The 19,838-nt window shown below is 35.3% G+C and overlaps 1 protein-coding gene across 3 annotated transcripts in view; it reads right to left on the bottom strand.

Annotated features, from left to right (window-relative positions):
• WDR19 (WD repeat domain 19) overlaps positions 1 to 19,838 on the bottom strand; it is a 38,794-nt gene that overhangs the window by 5,438 nt on the left and 13,518 nt on the right. For all 3 annotated transcript variants that reach the window (XM_068680115.1, XM_068680117.1, XM_068680118.1), the window contains exons 11-31: positions 19,651 to 19,823; positions 19,446 to 19,560; positions 18,897 to 19,003; positions 18,429 to 18,551; positions 17,792 to 17,941; positions 17,095 to 17,242; positions 16,311 to 16,515; positions 15,595 to 15,754; positions 14,882 to 14,992; positions 14,468 to 14,577; positions 13,298 to 13,355; positions 12,252 to 12,398; positions 12,062 to 12,144; positions 11,005 to 11,088; positions 9,809 to 9,955; positions 9,494 to 9,618; positions 8,018 to 8,130; positions 7,290 to 7,358; positions 7,035 to 7,112; positions 2,134 to 2,230; positions 55 to 179 (exon numbers count right to left, since the gene is read on the bottom strand). In XM_068680115.1, the coding sequence (XP_068536216.1) occupies positions 55 to 179; positions 2,134 to 2,230; positions 7,035 to 7,112; positions 7,290 to 7,358; positions 8,018 to 8,130; positions 9,494 to 9,618; positions 9,809 to 9,955; positions 11,005 to 11,088; positions 12,062 to 12,144; positions 12,252 to 12,398; positions 13,298 to 13,355; positions 14,468 to 14,577; positions 14,882 to 14,992; positions 15,595 to 15,754; positions 16,311 to 16,515; positions 17,095 to 17,242; positions 17,792 to 17,941; positions 18,429 to 18,551; positions 18,897 to 19,003; positions 19,446 to 19,560; positions 19,651 to 19,823 (2,528 nt within the window). The remainder of the gene's footprint in view (positions 1 to 54; positions 180 to 2,133; positions 2,231 to 7,034; positions 7,113 to 7,289; positions 7,359 to 8,017; positions 8,131 to 9,493; positions 9,619 to 9,808; positions 9,956 to 11,004; positions 11,089 to 12,061; positions 12,145 to 12,251; positions 12,399 to 13,297; positions 13,356 to 14,467; positions 14,578 to 14,881; positions 14,993 to 15,594; positions 15,755 to 16,310; positions 16,516 to 17,094; positions 17,243 to 17,791; positions 17,942 to 18,428; positions 18,552 to 18,896; positions 19,004 to 19,445; positions 19,561 to 19,650; positions 19,824 to 19,838) is intronic.

The raw sequence follows: 19,838 nt of genomic DNA, 5'->3' as shown, positions 1-19,838 counted from the left end.
AGTAAAGCAGACACTGTGCAACAGATGTGCAAACTCAGTTTTTAAGTTCAATACCTTTACTAAAATATAGCTGTGTAGAATCATAAGGTTTGTAGCCATCTCAGAAGGAATTTTAATCTTCTGGGTCTTTAATTCTGAATACATACTGAAAAGAACATCATGTGCATTTCGGTAGTTTCCTTAAAAACAAACAATACCAAACAGTAAATTTAACTTTTCATAACAATTTCTTGACTAATATCATAAAAAGAAGCTAGACAGAAAGCTATATTGACTCTTAGAGCAAAACCTTTGCATGACAATTTCTTTGGGAAGTCAGAAGCAGCTGCTGGTCACAGTATCCTAAGCGGTATCAGCCAGGGAGTTAAATAACAAAAAAATTACTCTTGCAGAAGATGTCTAACAGCAGCAAAATACACGTGTAAATGACAATTTTGCATAATAAAGCTTAAAAAATGGAAGATACTGTATCCAATGCATTGCTCCCACAATAGAGAAAAGGTTCTATGAGGGTATCAGAGCGCTGAGACCTGTTACCTTTTTCCGTTCTTCAGTGTCAGGTATTTAAAAGTTATTGCTTAAATTTTAATGTAAAGAACTTCTACTTTATCATTTCCTCTGACATCTCCTTCCCTCTGCAACCGAACAAGCCCCAAACCTTTCAGAAATGATTTACATTGAGTGTTACTTCACTAGATTACACTGCTTCAAGGTTACTGCCCCAGATTTTCCAGAAACCACAGGATTCCATTGACTTATCAACACAGCTGAATTAGTTGTTTCAGCAATGGTTTTTCTCTACATCTCTACAAAGCAATTTGTTTTGTTTCGTTACAGACTGCCATTGAATCAAGCTGCTGTATTGATGTGACAGCTGAGTATCACTCCAGAATTGGTTGCTGGAAAACAGCATTAATTTTTCATGCTGTGTTACTGACTCTCAGTATAGCATGGCCAGTCTTAAAACCAGGTGAACATAAAGTGGCACACCCAAAGGGAAACACCCAACAGTACAGGCTTATGTTTAAGTCTTAATGGATTTTTAAGGAAAAGAATAAACGACATTAGTGAAAATTTCAAAACCAAACTCGCTGAAATCTCCTGAAGGAAGAGGGGAAAATCTAAACCTGTGCTTCTGCAGAGGAAACGGTTACTGCAAGACAGGTGACTTTACTGAGAAAAATGCACTGCTTGTGTACACGCTGCTGCAGAACACATCGATACTGGCAGGGAATATGCCATACAACTCGGGGTACTGCATTTTAGGAATGTATTTTCAGATTCAAAGCAGCTAGTGAATTGAATAATTAATCCCCTGAGCCTTTACATTTCTTGCTTACATAATTAGCACAAATGAATTATTTACTGCTATGATGAATTGGAAAATCGTGCTTTTCAAGGGCATAAGAGATTTCCCCCCCAGCTTAGCCCCATGCTAAGGAGCAGTCCATAAATGTTAATTTACATGGGCATAACTGTCCTCCTGTCCCCGAGGCTGCTACTTTTCCTTTAGAGATATTTCTTAACTTACATGAAAAGTGAGCAGTGTTACGGTAGGGCTGTCGCCATGGTTACAGAGAAACGCAGCTAATGGAGGAGACAGAAATAAAGGCTGGAAACAAAATTAGCTGATTTCTTTCTTTCTGTTTCTAACTTCAGGGGAAAACATGGCTTAAGTAAACAGGTATCTGATCCTTCAGCAGAAAACATCTCCTGTACACATCTCCTACTGAAAAAAATCAAGAACTTAAATGTGCGAAGACTAAAGGATCAGTAAACTGCTTGCATGTAGTTTAACTGCAGTTCTAACGTCTGTGCTATACAGATAAGCAGAGTTGCAGCTAGACTCCATTAATAAATTTACTTGAATATAAGGAATGCAGCTATCTTCCATAATTTTCTATTTTCCAAGCATGTAATATGCAGTTACAAGTCCCAGTCTTTTCACAAAGGCTACTTCAAATTCAAAACTAAACTTGAGCATAATTAAAAACTTTGTATTTACAGAACAGCTTTGTTCTAAGGCTATACAGGATATATTATACAGTGTAATCCTGTATGAATAATGGTACCTGCAGTACTGCAAGGCTGTAGCATCAGGTACATTGTGAAATCAGGAAGAGAAAGGCTTACCTGAGCACTGCTCCTCCCTGGCAATTATGATAGCAGTCCTGGCAGCTTCTCGGTATTGCTTCAGTGCCATGTACAGGCGGAATAGGTACTTGGCATCCTTAAGTAAACGATACAAAAGCAGTTAATACTGACTAAACACATACTGTGGTGTTGCCCTTCTTGACCTGCCCATCCCACCCCCATGCTTTCCAAAGGCCATGGACAAGCTGCCCTGTTTGTGAAGTGCTGTCCACACCATCATGCTTCAGCCACGCTACATTATTTCCCCCGGGAGCTCTGGCTGCTCAGCCAGGGCCAGATGAACACCCTCTGAGGGCCCTTGGGTTAGCTGCCCCCCTATGGGTGGAAAGCTAAAAACTTCCAACCCAAAGTCATCTACGGCAATAGAAGAGAACCAAAGGACTCCAAAATTTTGCTTGAGATGCTTCAAGTTGTGTTGTGGCTCTAGATGCAGATAGTGCTTAGCGTGAATGAGGATGACTACAGCTGGTCATTAAAGTGTTTATTGCACCAGGACAATAGGGCAGACACCCAAGACAGATAAAAAAGTTGAAAATTACGGGGACAATCAGCTAACAAAGTGCATAAACTTTCTAATTTGCTACACTACATACTGTTAATATAACAGGACTCAAGAATGGCAAATGCAGCAAAGGGTTCACCCAAGAACTGGCAATCCAACATCAAAAAAAGTAGTGAAATCTTTTCAAACCAAAACTTTAAAAAACAAGATGGCAGTATGGGTACCCAAAGTTCTAGCACACTCATCAAGAGAACTGCGCTTCCATGAGTACTTTGAGAAAACCCTCAAAACCCTTTTGTTATTCCTAAAAATACAGCCAAGATACAAACTGCAAGGTAACATGGCCTTGCTTATGATGAAAAGGAAAAATTACTAAAAATAATAATAATAATAACCTGGCCTAGGGCCACTATTTTATATCAGTGATTTCAAAAATGGAATAAAACCAAAAAAAAAAAAAAAAGCCAAACACAACTAATTCTGTGATATTATTAGTAAAAACCAAACACTTTCAAAGTATATATTTATGTTAAAATAATACAAAAAAAATCTTTAGAAATAATTGGATTAATCAACGTTGTGCTGTTCTCTGGAATACTGTGTAGCTTTTGTATGCAAGTCTCAAACAATGAAAAAAAGAAATTCAAAGGAAGAGAAATATGAAAGGTTTCCTGATAAAGAAGACAACTGCAAAGGTTAACTTCTTACTTGAGAGGCAGGGAAAAAAAGAAAAAAAAAAAAACAGAAGAAAAATCACTGAAATAAAAGCAAGAGAGAAAGACTGGTATACAGGAAGAAAAAGGGCAAATCAAATTTTTTTTTTTAACTCTCCATATGAGGCAAAATGTTAAGTGACTGAAAGTAAACTAGTGATGGAATGGAATTTTAAGTAACACTCAATCCAAAGTTAGAACATTAGAAGTACCTTAATTTAACAATTTTGAAACAGTTATTTGGACAATAAAGCAAACGCAACTCTGTCCATTAGTGAATATTATTTATCCTGAGTTCCCTGAGTTGAGCCAAAAGAAAAATATTAAAAGTGGTAGGTCAGCATGTAATTTTCCTCAGCTCCTGACACCTCCTAATGCTGACGCAGACAGCTGCTACACCAAGGGTAGCAGAAGGCTGCAATTCCCCGTCCAGGCTGCATCTCCCTGTTCTCCTGCCTAGGAAGGAGGATCCTGTCCCAGGGAAGACCAGCCACCCAATATGGTACTTGCCATACCCCTATTTGTCTTTTCATTAAATAAAATATTTAAATAACTGACACAGCAGCTGTACGTAGAAGAAAATATAAAAGTAGAAAGTGTTTAAGAAGAAGTGAGTCTTACGTTCTACTTTCATATCATAACCTTAGTCGTTTTAAAAGCAATAAATAGAGGAAGGAATAATCACTTGTCAACACATTTCCTAAAATCTTCAGAAAAAAAGAATTACTGCAATCTAACTGATCTTAATTTTGAATAGGTAAAATTTTAATTTAGTTTTGCTTTTTAAACCACTTGTACTTAGAAAATATGCACACGTAAAACAGCAGAAGCTTGCTAGTTAATGTTTCCCGAAAAAGACAACAGGGGACACACGAAAAATTAAGAATTTCTGCAAGTTAATAAATACAATAGTCAACATAATAACACATTAAAAGAAAGAGTTCATTATTAGACAGTAGTGTAGCAAAATTATGCTAGCTATAACAATTTTGCTAATACGGTACTTCATTAAAATCCCATAAGGTTGTTGGGTGAGAAAAGCAACCAGGCTGCTCTGAGCCATTACCTGGTTTGAAGATGAATGCCGAAAGGATTAGCAAGTTTCTGCTGCATGGCTATTTTAAATTCACTCTCACTTTCAGCTTTACAAAAATACTACCACATAAAAGCTGCTATTCTCTAAAACCAACCCCAAGTGCTTGGTATGACTCTGTAGCATAATAAGGATAAGGGTGAATTGCTTTCTAAGTCGATTTTTTAAACAAATAGGTATGAGTCAATAAAGTAAAATTATGTTACTCACTGAGAGAGACTATGGCAGATTGGATTATAGCATTCAGAAGAACAAGAAAGAGCTTTTAAACACAGAAAAGAAAGCTCTACATTGAATTTTAAAACAATGTTAAATATGGCAATTACGGCATTCACACGACTGCTGGATGTCTTGTAAAATCTTAAAAACCCCTTCACTATGGAGATTATGCTGTAGCTCACTTCCCTTACCCCATCCTAGGCACTACGTGTTTCAGCCAGATGGCTGGGCTGCTGCTCACAGAAGACAGACAGGACGCTACAGTTTCTATCCACCCTACTTTCAGCATAAATATGAAGTTACTTCTGCTTACACAGATGCTGCTCAGATTTTTCACACTTTTTTTCTAATGGCTTCATTCTCTTCTGGTCTCTTGCAGTTGGATTCCATTTGCTTCATTACATTTTGCTTCTCTCAAAACTATATTATTGTTCAACTTTCAAACCACAGATGAATAATAAAAGGTAAATAAAAATAGATCCTATAGACACAGAGGATTTTTTTCCTTTATTTTAATTTTATCAAAGCCAGGTTGACTCAGCCATCAACCATCTAGTTGTGTCTAAAAATCTAACATATCAAATCCCCAGTCTCTTGACACTACACGGAGAGCAGAGAGACAGAATTTTTAATCTCACTAAAGAATCAAAAACCACATCTGTAACATTAGGGGTGAAACAGACTTACTGCCAAGACCACATCATCTCCATCATTACCAAACCTTACCCCTCAGTAAGGCAGAATTCACTTTCTTCTATAAATATAATTTTGTATCTGACTATATTTACTGTGAGTTTGAGCTCGAGAGCTTAAGTTTGTTGACAGAGGAATAAATTGCAGACTGCAGTGCCTGCACCTGAGGTCTGGCTTTCACAGCAGAAAACCTTGGGTGCAGTGCCATTTGGCTCACTGATGACACACCAGCAGTCACCCTGCGAAAGACCTGTTTGTCATTGTAACCTCAATGCTGATGTTCTGATGTCTAACACTGTATTTACAGTGGATGTTTTAATCTTCCTTGAAAAAAATAAATCACAAACTGAGTATGGTCAAAGTTTACTTCCTGCGTTTCAAGCGTAAATCTAACATACGTTCTGCTTACACTGTGAATTATCCTTTTCTATTATTACCAAACCAATATTGGCTACTAATACACAAAAATCTGCCAGCAAATATCTTTCAACTCCCACATGACTATCTACACATAAGAGATGAAATAGTCTACCAAAAGCCTTTTATTACACCCAGTGAATGCTTTGCAATTAACAAAGGAGCGGGAATACTGGAAGTAAGGGCAATGGTCATTTCTAAATTTTATCGCATGACTTTAAAAGAAGCCTCATAGCTGCCTCTTAGCACACAGAGCACCTCCTAAACTGTATACAAGAAAAAAAAAGTGGTTCTAAGGATCCAAGGAAGATTTCCTATGAATGACAACATAAAAATGAACATCCACAGTATTTTATTTTCCTGTTGTTAATCAAACTTCCACACTAGTAAGGTCTGACACCAAAAACCTTCAAATGTACTTCCTGTTATTTCATTTTCCTTTTTATCATAAATATGTATTCCCCAACACAGAGCAGAAACTCCATTTTAGTTTACAGAACTGCAGCCTCTATTTGCAGATAAAACTAACTTGATGAATCTGAACTTTAAACTAAACACCTGCACATAATAAGAAATCCAATGAGATTTTTTTTCAAAAAAGGGTTTCATTGTCATATGGGCATTCACACAAAGCAGGCACATTTTCAGGTGATCTCAGTGGCACATCTTCCCTTCGATTCCCATTTTAAAACTGAACTGCTATGGGGTAAGCTCTTTTTGAGAACACAGTCACTGATGACTTAAGAAACAACAGAGAGCTGAATAATTCTGAAAATCTATCTGCAACTTTTGTCTTAAGTTGATGTGTAAATGGCTTTTGTCCTTCATTCATTAACTACTGCCTTACTTTCTTCCACTGCAACAACAGTAGGACCAGTTCCCCATTCTGCTAGATGTCACAGTGCCATAGCTTGTTGAGACACACATGCTGACTGACCATCTGGGAAAGGCAGCTGCCAGTTGGCTAGCTGCTAAATTTGTCTCTTTTCCTCAGTGTGAGCATTAATTTGGACCTATTCTGCTAAGCTTAAAGAAAGATGCTTGTAACTAAGAGAGTTACTTGCTTTCTTATCTTTCTGAAGATGGAGTTACTGGGTGAAATGGCTCAAAGAGTGATGGTATGTGTATTGCTCCTTAATAAGAGTAAGCTGAAAAGCAATCTGTAGCTACCAAAAAATTTAGGACAAAACAAACTCAAAAGACCTTGCAACAGGATGCAACAGCAGTGATAGAAATCCAATACCTTAGGCATGCCATCACTCTCTCCCATAAGATAATCTATCAGCTGATTTGTTAGGGCTTCATCTTTTGCTTGTCCCACCTATTAAATAAAGACAGAAGACATTATCATGACATGAAAGAGAAAGGAAAAATACACAAGGAGACTTTTCATTAAAAAATGAAACTAGATATATTGACACTAAGAAAATGCAACAATAGTGAAAGTAAACCTCTTGAAAATATAAGATTTTGTTGTTGTTGTAACAAAGTTGCTTACTGTTTCAATTGCCATTTCTATAGACAAGTTATCTTCTGTATTTGGACTTTTTATAAAGTGCTTTAATGCCTAGAATGAAATAGAAAAAAAGAGTTAAAACGGAGATACACAAAGTTAACATTTTCCTCACTTTTATTAAGTTGCTTCTTTCTGTCTTTTGACAGAAAAGTGGCACACTGGATGCTTATCTTGATTGTATTTTACAGCCATCAGGATAACCACATATGCTATACAGGTAGCACCAGCTCTTACTCCTGCAAAAAACAGTACTTACACTTAGTAAGCAGCATCTGACAGACCTGTGTGTCAGGACTGTCAATTGAAATACTTCATTCTTTTAAAATAATGGTTTAACTTTGGATATGCAACGCTCTTTAATAACTTATTTTTTCAGCAACCAAATCTTCACTGGTTAAGCAAATAAACTAAGTAAATTCTACTTATACATTCATGCCATTTAGAGATTCACAGAGAATAGTGTGTTGTTGATTCACCTGGAGCCTCTACTGTTTGAAAAATGTACGTGCATGACACCGTATAATTCATAGAATCCAATAATAAATATAGAGAGCTTACTCTGATACAAAAAGGTGTAAAAAAATCTAAGTACATATATCAGTTAAGGCAGATAAAACGTCTACCATGAACTTCTCTAATCTGGAAGTCCTGTACTTTGGACAGTTTCTATGGCCATTTAACTCTCATTGGCTTATCTTTTAAGTACTGACCCGTGCATACTGGCCACAAAGCAAGAAAAATTTTCCTGCTTGAAAATGTTTCTTTTCTCCTTCAAAATACAGTGCAATGCTCTGATAATCTTCATTGCTAGTATTCTCAGAACCTGCAACACAAAGAAAGCAATGATAGCAGAGCATTTTTATTAAGTAAGGCAAAAGCCTACCAAAGAATTACATTCCTATTTTACAAAGAAAAACAATGCCAACTAGACTCAAATTCTTACACATTTGTTTTTCTACTTAATCAAAGACTAAATATCAGACACCAGGAGCTAATAACACAGCGTAACAATTGTTTCCATAGGTTTTACACTGTAATGGGATTTCTGTTTTTTATTTAATGGACATAATAAAATGGCATTACTATGACCCAGGAATTATTTTTTTTTTTTTCATCATGTCTTGGCAACAATAAAACAGAACAAGTAATTATGAGATTATCATTGTGATTATTTTCACAGTTTAAGAATATGAGGGTTTATCTGTATTGCAGGGTAAAGGACTATCAGGAGCAACCTAACCATGCAGTACCAGGGAATACTACCAAGTCCTCTAACCAAATTTCCATTTTATTGTACACATCTAAAACAAAGACAGACACTTCTTCAGTGTAAGTTTTAAAGAGTTTTTCCACCAACTTAAATTACAATTTGGAAAACCCTATTCTGGATAGGAGAGAAGGAAGAAAGCATAAGGAATAATAGGACAATACTGTCTACCTTGAAAGCCAAACTCACTGTAGTCAGTCTTTTATAGTTACCATAGCAAGAATAGATTTTTAAAGGAAGAGATTAATCAATAACATGAGATAATTTCATAGAAACTTAAGTATTTATGTGAAACTGTGTCCACAAAGAAGCCTGCCTGACAGTGGAGAAAAACAGAAAATGTGTTGCAAATCAACAAGCTGGCCACTTGATAACCTGAGGTAATAGTGAGCTTCTCAGCAAGCCCTCCTTTTACCTCCCACTGAGACAATAGCAGGCCAAGAAGGGCCTTAAGGGGAAACAAAAAAAGGACAAGTAACATTAACGTGTTTAAAAAAAAAGAAGAACCATGACAAAAGGAAAAGAGGGGATAAAAATCAATTTTACTAGTAAAAATCTAAGTTTCAGAAAAATAGTACTAAATATATCAAGGTCAAAGAAAACGATTCCACGACTGACACGGGAAAACAGTCTAGACAAATGCGTTACTTCCGTAGATAAATAGAAAAAGCTCTAACACAGTCAAGAATTTAAAAGCAACCTATGCTGAGGATCATGGGAGACACCCGAGCTGAAAGTGAACCCTAGCTTATAGGTCTGGATTAGACACAGGGTGACAAATCCAACCATGGTGACTGAAAATAGACCAGAAATGGAACCCAGATTTCATGGCCCTTGTCTTATCATTTCAAATTGGTCTAAAGCAAGGAAAAGAATAGCACAATACACTGCAAGCAAACAACTGAACTGGAATACTTACTGATGATATCAGCATAAATCTCCATCTTGTTGTGTTGTTGAGCTAATGTGAAAGCCTCATTATTGCACTTGGACATGACCAGGAACTGGATGGCAGAGCCATAGTCACCGAGCTTCAGGAAGAATCTAGTCAAAACAAACAAACGAATACTTCAGTTAAGTATTTTAAGAAACATACTGTATTTTGTGGAATGTATATGGGTGGAATGTATATACTGAGCACAGTTTTAGTCTCAGACAACAACATGGAAGAAAGAAACATAGTTAATAGCTCTCAAAGGGGACTGATTTTTTAATCTATGTCATGTATTATTACCTGGCCACCATCTTTGCTCCATCAAGAGACTGTGTTTCTCTCACAACATTAACAGCCTTTTCAGGATTATTAAGGTGATCCAAATACAGTCGGATTACGCTGTCCCACTGTTTTGCATTTTCATAAGCCATCACAGCTTCCTTGTAACTGTAAAAGCAATGGTTTCAGTTTTTCTAACTTTAAGTAACTCTTTATGGCATGGTATGAAAGAAACAGTATTTTACTTCTAAGAGGTTATTCTATGTCATCTTCTTTTCAGTTTGCATTTAATAGCCTTGTTCTGTTATTTACCAAGATTTTTTTTTCTCTCTTTATTTTCTCTTGGGAGATGGAAGGTTGAGACAACAGAAGAATTTCTGCCACAACAGTATTTTTGACCTATTCTGCCAGCATCCCTTTGGGTATATCTTAGAAGTAGTTAATCTGTTCCATCAGTTCCATATTAAATCACTTGGGACTGAGCGAACAATAAAATCCAAACAGATAGCTAGTTGCAGAATTTCAAAAATCATACTTTATTTTCTGCTCTGTAAACAAGTTCAAGAAATTTCTCATTCTCACACTATGCAATTGACATAAATAGTATTTTCTAGTCTTATCGATCCAAGCATTTAGTTTTGGTGGTCTCACATTATAAGCTGTTATTATTCTGAAGCACATTTACTTAGAAACAAAGACAAGCAGAAAACTACTTTTTGTGATTAAATATAACCTATTTTGGGCTTTATCATTCAGCCAATAGTTTCACTTTATTCAGTATTTTGCAAGGGCAGTTAAGATGTAACAGCAATTTGTTTTAGAATAATTTTTTTTCATGATCACTCACACTTTGAATGACCTTAAAAATCACAGCTTTATGAAAGGAGCTGTTAGAAACAAATTAGACTTCAACGCTCTACTAACTGAAATCCTGCATTAGGTGCAGTACCTTAAAACCTTTAATAATTTTTGCTAAAAAGACAGTAATGCTTGGATGGGACAAAAGAACAAAACAACAATTAAAATACATATTTTATACCAGTGGTAGGTCCTTAGACTATGTTAAAATCTTAATGTAACACTTAAACTTACAGATTTCAGACTCCCTTCTCACAAGGATGTTTTATGCAAAGTTTGAAGTCTTTTATAGAAAGAGCAATGTATTCCATAAACAATAATAATATATTTTATAAATGCAGATAAGCATGCAGACACACCTGCCATCAGCTTCTTTGGCCTTTGCATATTGTAGATGAATCTTTGGAGATGAAACATAAGAAAGAAGCTCACCAACCTTTGCCCTAGATAGACAAGAGAGTAGTCATTTAAGAAATATTTTTGATTTCAAATTTTCTCCAGTAAAACACGAATATTTATATTGATATTGAAAAGGAGTTAGAAAAAGCAGTAACTGAACATAATGTATAAGCTTTGAAGGCACTTTAATATTTTCAGAAGGCTGCACTTGATGGTAATGGAACTGGAAATTATAGACTGCTTCATAGGTATATAGGCCTTAAGTAGCACAGTATCTTCTTTGTTTGAGACGTATGAGCATAAGAAGCACCGGACTGACCATTTTTGTCTCTGTTATTCTCCAACTCATCTACAGAAGCAGAACAGTTTTAAAACTGTACCTACAGGAGGGGTATTTCTGATCTTTACTATAATCTGCTCTTGATATTAAAAATGCATAAAACTTAATTTGGTAAAAACTAAGGCCTTAAGTGTCTCCATAAATTGTGCTTATCCACTGTAGGTTTGACAATAACTAAATTCATTTAAGATGTTAATATTATTGAACATTATGTTAGCTGCTACAGTTCATGATACTGACTCCATTTGAACCACAAACTTAGAATTGTTTCCAATCATCTGAATATTCAGTCTCAGCTACGTATTTTACAACCAAGGAAATTTAATGAACTGAACAGTAACTACAAGAATAAAATGATTAAATCCCTAGTGCGCACGCGTGCACACACACACATACACAAAGGACTTAAAACCACACGTAACTAATTTAAACATATCACACAACCAGAAGAAACAGGAAGACTACCCTTCTTTTCCATTAAGACTATATTTAAACCAACATAAGCTTTTGAGAAGATCTGGTGAACACTGTTCTTGTTCAAGCTTGGAGGAGGGAACCATAAAAATCAATGAAATATAAGACATTATGCAGTATTAACAGATCTGTTCTTTCCTAAAGAGCACACAGCACTTCCTCTGTCTCAAGAAATGTAACACTTCCCTGGAACCTGTACGTACCAGTTTTTACACCGGATGTATACTGATGCTGCCTTGTCATAATATTGTCCCTTTTCATACAGCTGAGCAGCTTCTGAAAATTGCTGTAATATTGAAAATCATTATAATATCATTTGTAAATTCTGATTACAGGTAAATATCTTAATGTATTCACAAATTCAACCTTAGCTTTATTAGTTCATCTGCATACCTTCATACTCTCCAGGATAGTTCCACAGTCTCTTTTTAGTAACCTACTGGGATGCTTGATGGCCTGGTTTACCCCTCGACGGATATCTCCCGTTCGAATGGACATCTGAGCTATCCCAGCGAGGCAAGCTTCATCATGTTCCTGGTACTAGCAATCCAAAAAAACCAATAACTATATGTTATACATCAGAAACCTCAGCTCACAAAAGCCATAGCAACAAAGCACCGAATCAATTAACAAAATATTACATGATCTCAGTGAAATCAACTTTTGTCTAGCAATTCTTGCTTAATTTCAACTATTATTTACTTATTAAGAAGAATTCCACATAGTTTTCTTCTTAACATTTGGTCTTAAAGTTTTACATTTTACTTACAAAATCTGTCCAGGCCAAGCCTATAGAGAATGTTTTTACAGTTGGCTCAGTACCACTCCCCTCTTTCCCCAAAACCAACAGTAAAAACAGAAAAAGAAAGAAATATTACACTTACAGTCTCTCTTCATTTTTTTTTAAAGGTGGTAATTTCATGTCTTGAATTCAGAAAACAATTGCTATTTTCCCTATTACATTTCCCTATTATCACTTGATCTGTTTCATAACAGACATTTTGTAAATATCAGGGAAAATAATGCCAGAATAAGGGATAATCTGTTGAACATGATGTTTATTTTCTAATGCAATCCTTGTCTTCCTTTATGCAGATAACAACTCAGTAAAGAAGAACAGAAGGAATAATTAGGACTTTTGTTTTACCAATGAAAATCCTGGCAATATTACTCACGGCATTTGCATGTCTATTATGAAACCGCTCAGATGATAAAAACCTAAGTCTAGTTGTGCCATGTTAATACAATGGCAGTACTGCCTTTAAAGTAGAGAAAGCATCATTCTGTGTATTAGAAATAACAGAAGTGCAAAGACTAGTATCCCAAAGTGGTAGTTGTACAGATTTAGAGCTGAATACAAAAACCTAGTAAATCTGAAACACGACAACTAAATGTTTAGTATGATAGTACACATGCTATCGTTACTAAAAAGGAATTACCTTATTGTCTTTAGTAATTCCCTTCTCATAATGCACCAGAGCGTTAATATAATCACCCCTAAAAGAAAATTGGAAGTTATATCGAACAACAGTTTTAACAGGAAGTGATAATTCCCTTCCCACTATAACAGATCTTTGAGCCAGGTTATGCATCAATCTGCCTTGCTTTAGACACAAAGATCACATACAAGGATGCAAGGCATACAAAAGCTGGAAGTCACACAGTATGCAATTGTGTTTTCCTCACACTTTATTAAGCAATTAGTCAAAAGAGCCATCCGTTTCTCAATTCCTTTACACTGAGACCAATAAAATTCCCCAAAAGACAGGCAAAGAGTACCCAAGTGTGCAATATACCTCAATAATTTAATCTCTACTTCCACACATTTTGCTGGAAAATAAACCAATCTTCTAAAATTATTTAGTATTTTTTCATCATAAAAATTAAAGCTTTTTTTCTTTTTCTTCAGTATATTCAGTTTTCTTAAGTACAACACAAGTTACAGATGGTCACATAGCTTCAGCTGCCCATTCCCTCCTTTCTGTGACCAGCAAGCGTCCTCCCACAGTTCTAGGGGCAGTATGGAGATGGGAAAGAGTTTTTCCAGAAACTCTACTAATATATAGGAATTTTCCCCTTGGTTTTGATGTTAAACAGACTGTGTTTAATCTGCAAAGAATTAGCTATAAAATAGACTTAAATATCTAGCAAATGGATGATACATTCTCTCTTCCAGAGACTGTCAGGCTTGTAATTTGACACTCCTCTATCTAAAATGTGTGAGAAGATGAAGGTTCCTGGGTCTTGAAGGAAAGACAGACTAAAGTTTTACATGCAAGGCTTTCACCCAACATAAGAAGTGTCAAATGCTGTGAATTTTCTCTGTTTTCCAAACATTGACCTACAACAAAGAACTACTAGCAGATTATATTATATAGTTGACCTACCAGTTGAAAAGAATGCAGATATACTGTAATTAATCAAAAATAATTTGCTAAGCTACATCTCTAGCATGAAGTATTTACAAAAACAGTCTTCCAGGCACTATAGCTGTGAGAACTGACAGGCTCCCTTTTCAGCAATAACGTAAGCTAAAGTATCTCAATTCCATTGTTTTTCTAATTAGCATGAGCACTATTTTTATACAGCAGCATTTTAGGAAAACTTACGTGAATTCAAGCTGCATTGCATACTCCTTTGATATGAATGGGATTTGGTCTGGGGCCAACCGCTTAGCCAGCTGAAGCGCGCTGTCCCAGTGTTGCAAGTCTTTTCGCATCTATTAAAAAGAGCAACATTTTCTGACGCAGATATCAAATTCTGAATTGTAATATGAAATTTATACTTGTACAATTATAATACCATAATATTTATAATACTTATAATATTATATAAATACAATTATAGAGCTAGTGTTCTAGAAGGAAGCAGACAATGTGAGAGAGCTACATACATCCTAAAAGAATGTCAGGTGGTCACACAAGAGCAAGAAGAAAACTATAAAAGGGAAAAATTATCAGAAAGTAAAATATTCCAACATTAAGGTGAACATTGCAGAAAAAAAAATCACACATCTTGAATACCTCAAGTGCAGCAGTAGGACGGGAGGATGCCAGATATAAATCCTGAGCCAGATTAAAATCACCAGTAAACATGGCAAGGTGTCCTGCCAAAAGGTTGTGGTCTTCTATTCCCTGTAAAAAGACACAATAGGTGCTATAGTATGCGAAAAGACAAAAAAAAAAAAAAAAAGGTCATAAGCAACATAATCTATTATACACAGTAAACAATACATCTGGACATTCGACAATTATACGTATCAGATTCTACAAATCAGAAAAAGCCCTCACTTTCTTTTTGTAGCTCAAGGCCAGTATTGCAATCACTGTCTAAAACCAGCATTTTGCAGAAGCATATTCTTAAGGTACAATTTCATGTTCACTTTTAGAAATCTAACTTCAATCTGCCTAGGAAATATTAGTGGCCTTAAACATTTTCTCACAAATAACAAAGGGAAAGAGTTTGTCTGACACATGGACATATCCTGCTGCTCTCACGAAATTTGTGGGAAAGAATGTTGTGCATCCCAGTAGAATGCTGCAACCACTCGAAGAGCAAACTGGCAAGAGTTCTGCAGTTTGAACGTTTTTTTTTTCCTCTTTTACTACTAACTCCCTTGAAAATAATTCACCTTTTATTTAAAAAGAAACAAAATTTCCACAAAAAGAATAAGAATTCAGCAATTCTTAAGAATTAATGCATAATGTTTCCCATTAAAAGTGACTTTACATTTTACCTTTATCTGTTCTAGTGACATCACCATCCCAGCATTACCAAATGTTCGATAAACACGTATTGCAAAATCCACCTCCATATGATATAAGCAGGCTTTGGCCAGTTCATTCCAACCAGACGGGTCATTCAGAAGCCTGCATATCTCCCAGGCTTCAGAAAACCTTCAGAAAACAAAAGTAACTTAAAACTAATATTACTTGTATCTAAAATTCCTTCTCGACACATTTTATTCCTAATACTATGGCAGGGAAAACCCAAGAAGTCTCTACTTCTAAGCCATGGAGAGACAATTACCAAAAAGAAAGGAGAACTACAAATATATAACTTACTGCACTGTATTCTCCTATTTCTACCACACTTTTTCAGGAAATCACCTGCTTTTCCTATTCTGGCATTCTTTCCATTATACTGATTTCTCTTTGTTTCATTACATCGTGAGGTGAGGGGGCAAGAATCACTTTTAGCTGGTGTTGGAAGAGCCACTGTCATAGAACCACAGATCAGTTTTGAAAAAATTACTTTTACTTGACAGCGGAAAAACAAATAAAGCAGCAGTTTGTCACTTACTTTGGTCTGCATAGACAACTACAAGGCCTGAGGGATCAATATAATTTATCAATACTCAGTATGACATTTTTAGATCACTAGGATACATTGTATAGAGCTATAAGCACAGAAGAAAACATTTTACACAATATAATTAAAACACAGATGTACCTTTTCAACATTAACGTTTGAGTAAGCATTTCTGCCAGCTCATTAGGTCCAAAGTCTTTCAAATTTCCAAGGAAACTGTGAGTACTGAGATAGATATTGTTTGTTTTCCCACTCTGAGTCTGACAAGTTAGTTCTCCATTATACAGCAGCAAAGGTTTATGGGAAAAGGGGACATCGGTGCCACCTGCCAATATAACCTTGGATCCTAATATTTTAGGATCAGGAAGAAAAGAAGATTTCATTTTAAAAAATCCCTACTTGGTGAAAAACATGATAAACAGTCAGTGTAAATATGCTGTGTATTAACTCAAGGTCTCTAATTCTCAGTCACAATCTACTGTACAAGTGTATGCTTTTTAGCATAGTAAAAATACGTAATTTAAATCTTCTAAATTATTACAGTAATTTTCCAAATGTTTGTTGATAAATTTATTGGTGTTTGTCAAAAATACAGGAACTGCTATGATTACAGTAAGTGAATACGAGTTTTGTCATCTCGATCCAAAGAGTTTCTCATGAATATTTCAAAATTCAGTTAAAGCACAACATGTAAATTTCAGAGAAAAGATTATAGTAGCATAAAGCCTGAAGGGTTAAGACCAACTTTACAGAGAAACCTACACAGCAACTATTTTTCTGTTAATCGGTTCCACTTCAAAACTTGTGTAATACTGTTCATTTTCATATGCAGTTATGAAAATATTTAACAGAAAAGAAAAAAATAGAACATGCTTTGCTTTATTAACTGAAATAGTTAATAAGATTTTAAAAGAATTTACAGTACCTTGAATGGCATCTTTATGAAAGACGTAAGTATACGCTTTATCATCATCATAAGCAACAAAAACACCTTTATCCATTGGCCAGTTTTCCCAAAGGATTCCTTTAATAGTTGGTGAGAAATTTGGAATCTCATATAATCTATCACTTACCTACAAATAATGCAAAAGTCAAATTACTATGAAGCAAGACTAATGACACAAGGTAAATTTTCATCATAATAATGATTAAAAATAAAGAAATAAAAGTAGTGCAGAAATATGAAATTCATATTACAAAGAAGTTTTCTTATGAGCAGTGACTCTGAATAACAAACAAAAATTGTTTAATTCATAAAGGAAGTAAATGGAGAAAATACATGTTATAAGCATGATATTTATTTTCCTTAGAAGAAGGGTATTAAGACAGGCAGTGAAACTGAAAGGTAGTACTTGTTACCTGGCTAAATTATCTGTATTTGAATACACAAATGCATTCATTTCTGATAACTACTGACAAGGAAATTAGTATAATTAAATTGTCCTGATCTACTGTGACATTTGTATTTCCTTACATTACCATTAGGTTATCTTCAAGCCTTTCTGGCAATTTCTTCTTCCAATATACAGTGTGTGTAATAGAGAACAAAAAAACTTCAGTCACTCCAGCATGTAAGAGCTTACTTGTAAATACAATGGCATGGGTATCCCACACTAACTTACTGGGCAGTAGACAAAGCCATCGCTTTTTTCATCTATGAAAGCCAGTCTGGTTCCATTGGGATCAGGAAAAATTTTTCTCACACCGACAGGATGACGATATTCATTCACATATTGCCAGTCTTCAATGTAGAAATAATGAATTACTCCAGTCTAGTAAGAAATAACAGAAACAGCTAGTAATGACACTAATAAATAGCAAGTAGATTACTAACTTGATTGTAGTTTTTCCCTTCGTAGAATTCTGAGCATGGAGAGTGTTTAAAGAAAAGCATTTCCAGCTTTCTTTTTTGGCTTCTTTCCTTCTTCACAGATGTTATTGGGCAGGATAGGAAAACTTGAGGCTTTTTAGGGGGCAGGACCAAAAAAAGAAAATGAGGTGATGACCTTATTAAAAAGCAGCCCTTTGCACCAAACACTAGCAAAAGCAAAACTTAATCCTCCTGCCAAAACATCTCATATAAATTCAATAGTAAAGGAATCTGGATGCGATTTTAACTGCTTTTGCATAGAAGATAATACACATTAAATTTCTCAGAAGCATAATTTCTTGCTAAAAATATCATGAGTAATAATCCAAATAATTTGGTAGAAACATATTCAGTTTAAAAAGACACTTAAAAACAGAAATAATACTCACATCTGTGCCATATATAAGGAAGTCACCAGTTAAAGCATGGCATAAAATTCGGCATTTATCATCATCTGCTGGGAAGAGACGAGTTTCCCGTTCTTCCTGAGCATCCAAGCCTTCACTTTCTATCTAAATGTAAAGAATAAAATGAACTTAAACACTACACTTTTAACAACAACGTATCAAAGTTTTACCTGTATCAAACTGTATGCAAATGAGATGAAAACAACTTTTCCTGTCCACGGGAAATAATTCAAAAGAAAACATTTTCTCTTACATGTTCTAGAGTAGTTTATATTTCTAAAGTCTCTAGAAACTCAGTTTTATATTTTAATTAGCCAGAAAAAAAATATCTGAAGAGTTATTATTTTTATTTTCTTTAACAGAAGATTACACCATTTTCCCTCAAGTTTAAAACTTGTTTAACTTAAATCTACTCATTAGTTCAGCACTCCAAATTGCCAGAGCTCTTACCATATGCAATTGGACTTTACCCTCAAAGAGAGCAGCAGCATAATCAGAATTAAGATGCATGTTTGCAACTGTACCCAGGTACTCCACATCTTTAAGCTTTTTCACATCTACAGATTTCAAACAGAAAAGAAACAGATATAAGCGTTTTGATTTTAATAATGTAAATTATAATGTAAATTTGCAGCTGAGTAACCACATGTGAAGAACTCACAAATAAGCAGAGGGACAAGTCATACATACAGAGACTTTCTTCCTAGCAGTCAGAAAACTAGTTAGCTAGTTAGAAAGTACAAGAGAATCTCTTCCTATGCAACTGTGACTAATATTGTTACAGTCTTGATTAATCTATTGTTATTCAAAAAAGGTTCTGGTTAGAGAGGCGTGAAAACTATAGACACCACTGTCCAAAATCTGATTATAGTGTAACAAATTTCACCTTACACCATACAAACAACACAAACATTTACCAATTACACAATACTGCACTTACAGAAAAAAAATGACACACAATGCAGTAGTTTAAAATAAGAGAATGAAATCTATGCTTACTGTTCTCTCCAAGTGCATAAAACCAAGCCCGATTGTTCATTCCAACAGCCAAATGATAGACACCAATTGCAACAAAACTGGGCTCTACTTCAACAGAGACAGTGACCGGTAGCTCCTGTAAGAAAAAGAGTATCAATTTCCATCCGCTATTAATTCTTACTTTACTTTTACCTAAACAAAGTTTAAAAGGAAGAGGCTAGCATACTCCCTCCACGTGGTTGGCTATAGTAACTTCAAGAAGAGAAGTGAGGTATGCGATCCGCGTACTGCAAACATCTCCCAGGATTGGAAGCTTTGTCAAGAAAACATGAAGGGATGCTCTTCGTGTAGATACTGCCAACAACTGTCCATCATCTGTCCAAGCCAGCTGTTCTACACCTAAAATATTTACAA

This window comes from Anas acuta, chromosome 4 (assembly GCF_963932015.1).
Source record: "Anas acuta chromosome 4, bAnaAcu1.1, whole genome shotgun sequence".
Lineage (NCBI taxonomy): Eukaryota > Metazoa > Chordata > Aves > Anseriformes > Anatidae > Anas > Anas acuta.
Note: the sequence above shows the minus strand (reverse complement) of the source record. Positions and strands in the feature narration are given on the sequence as shown.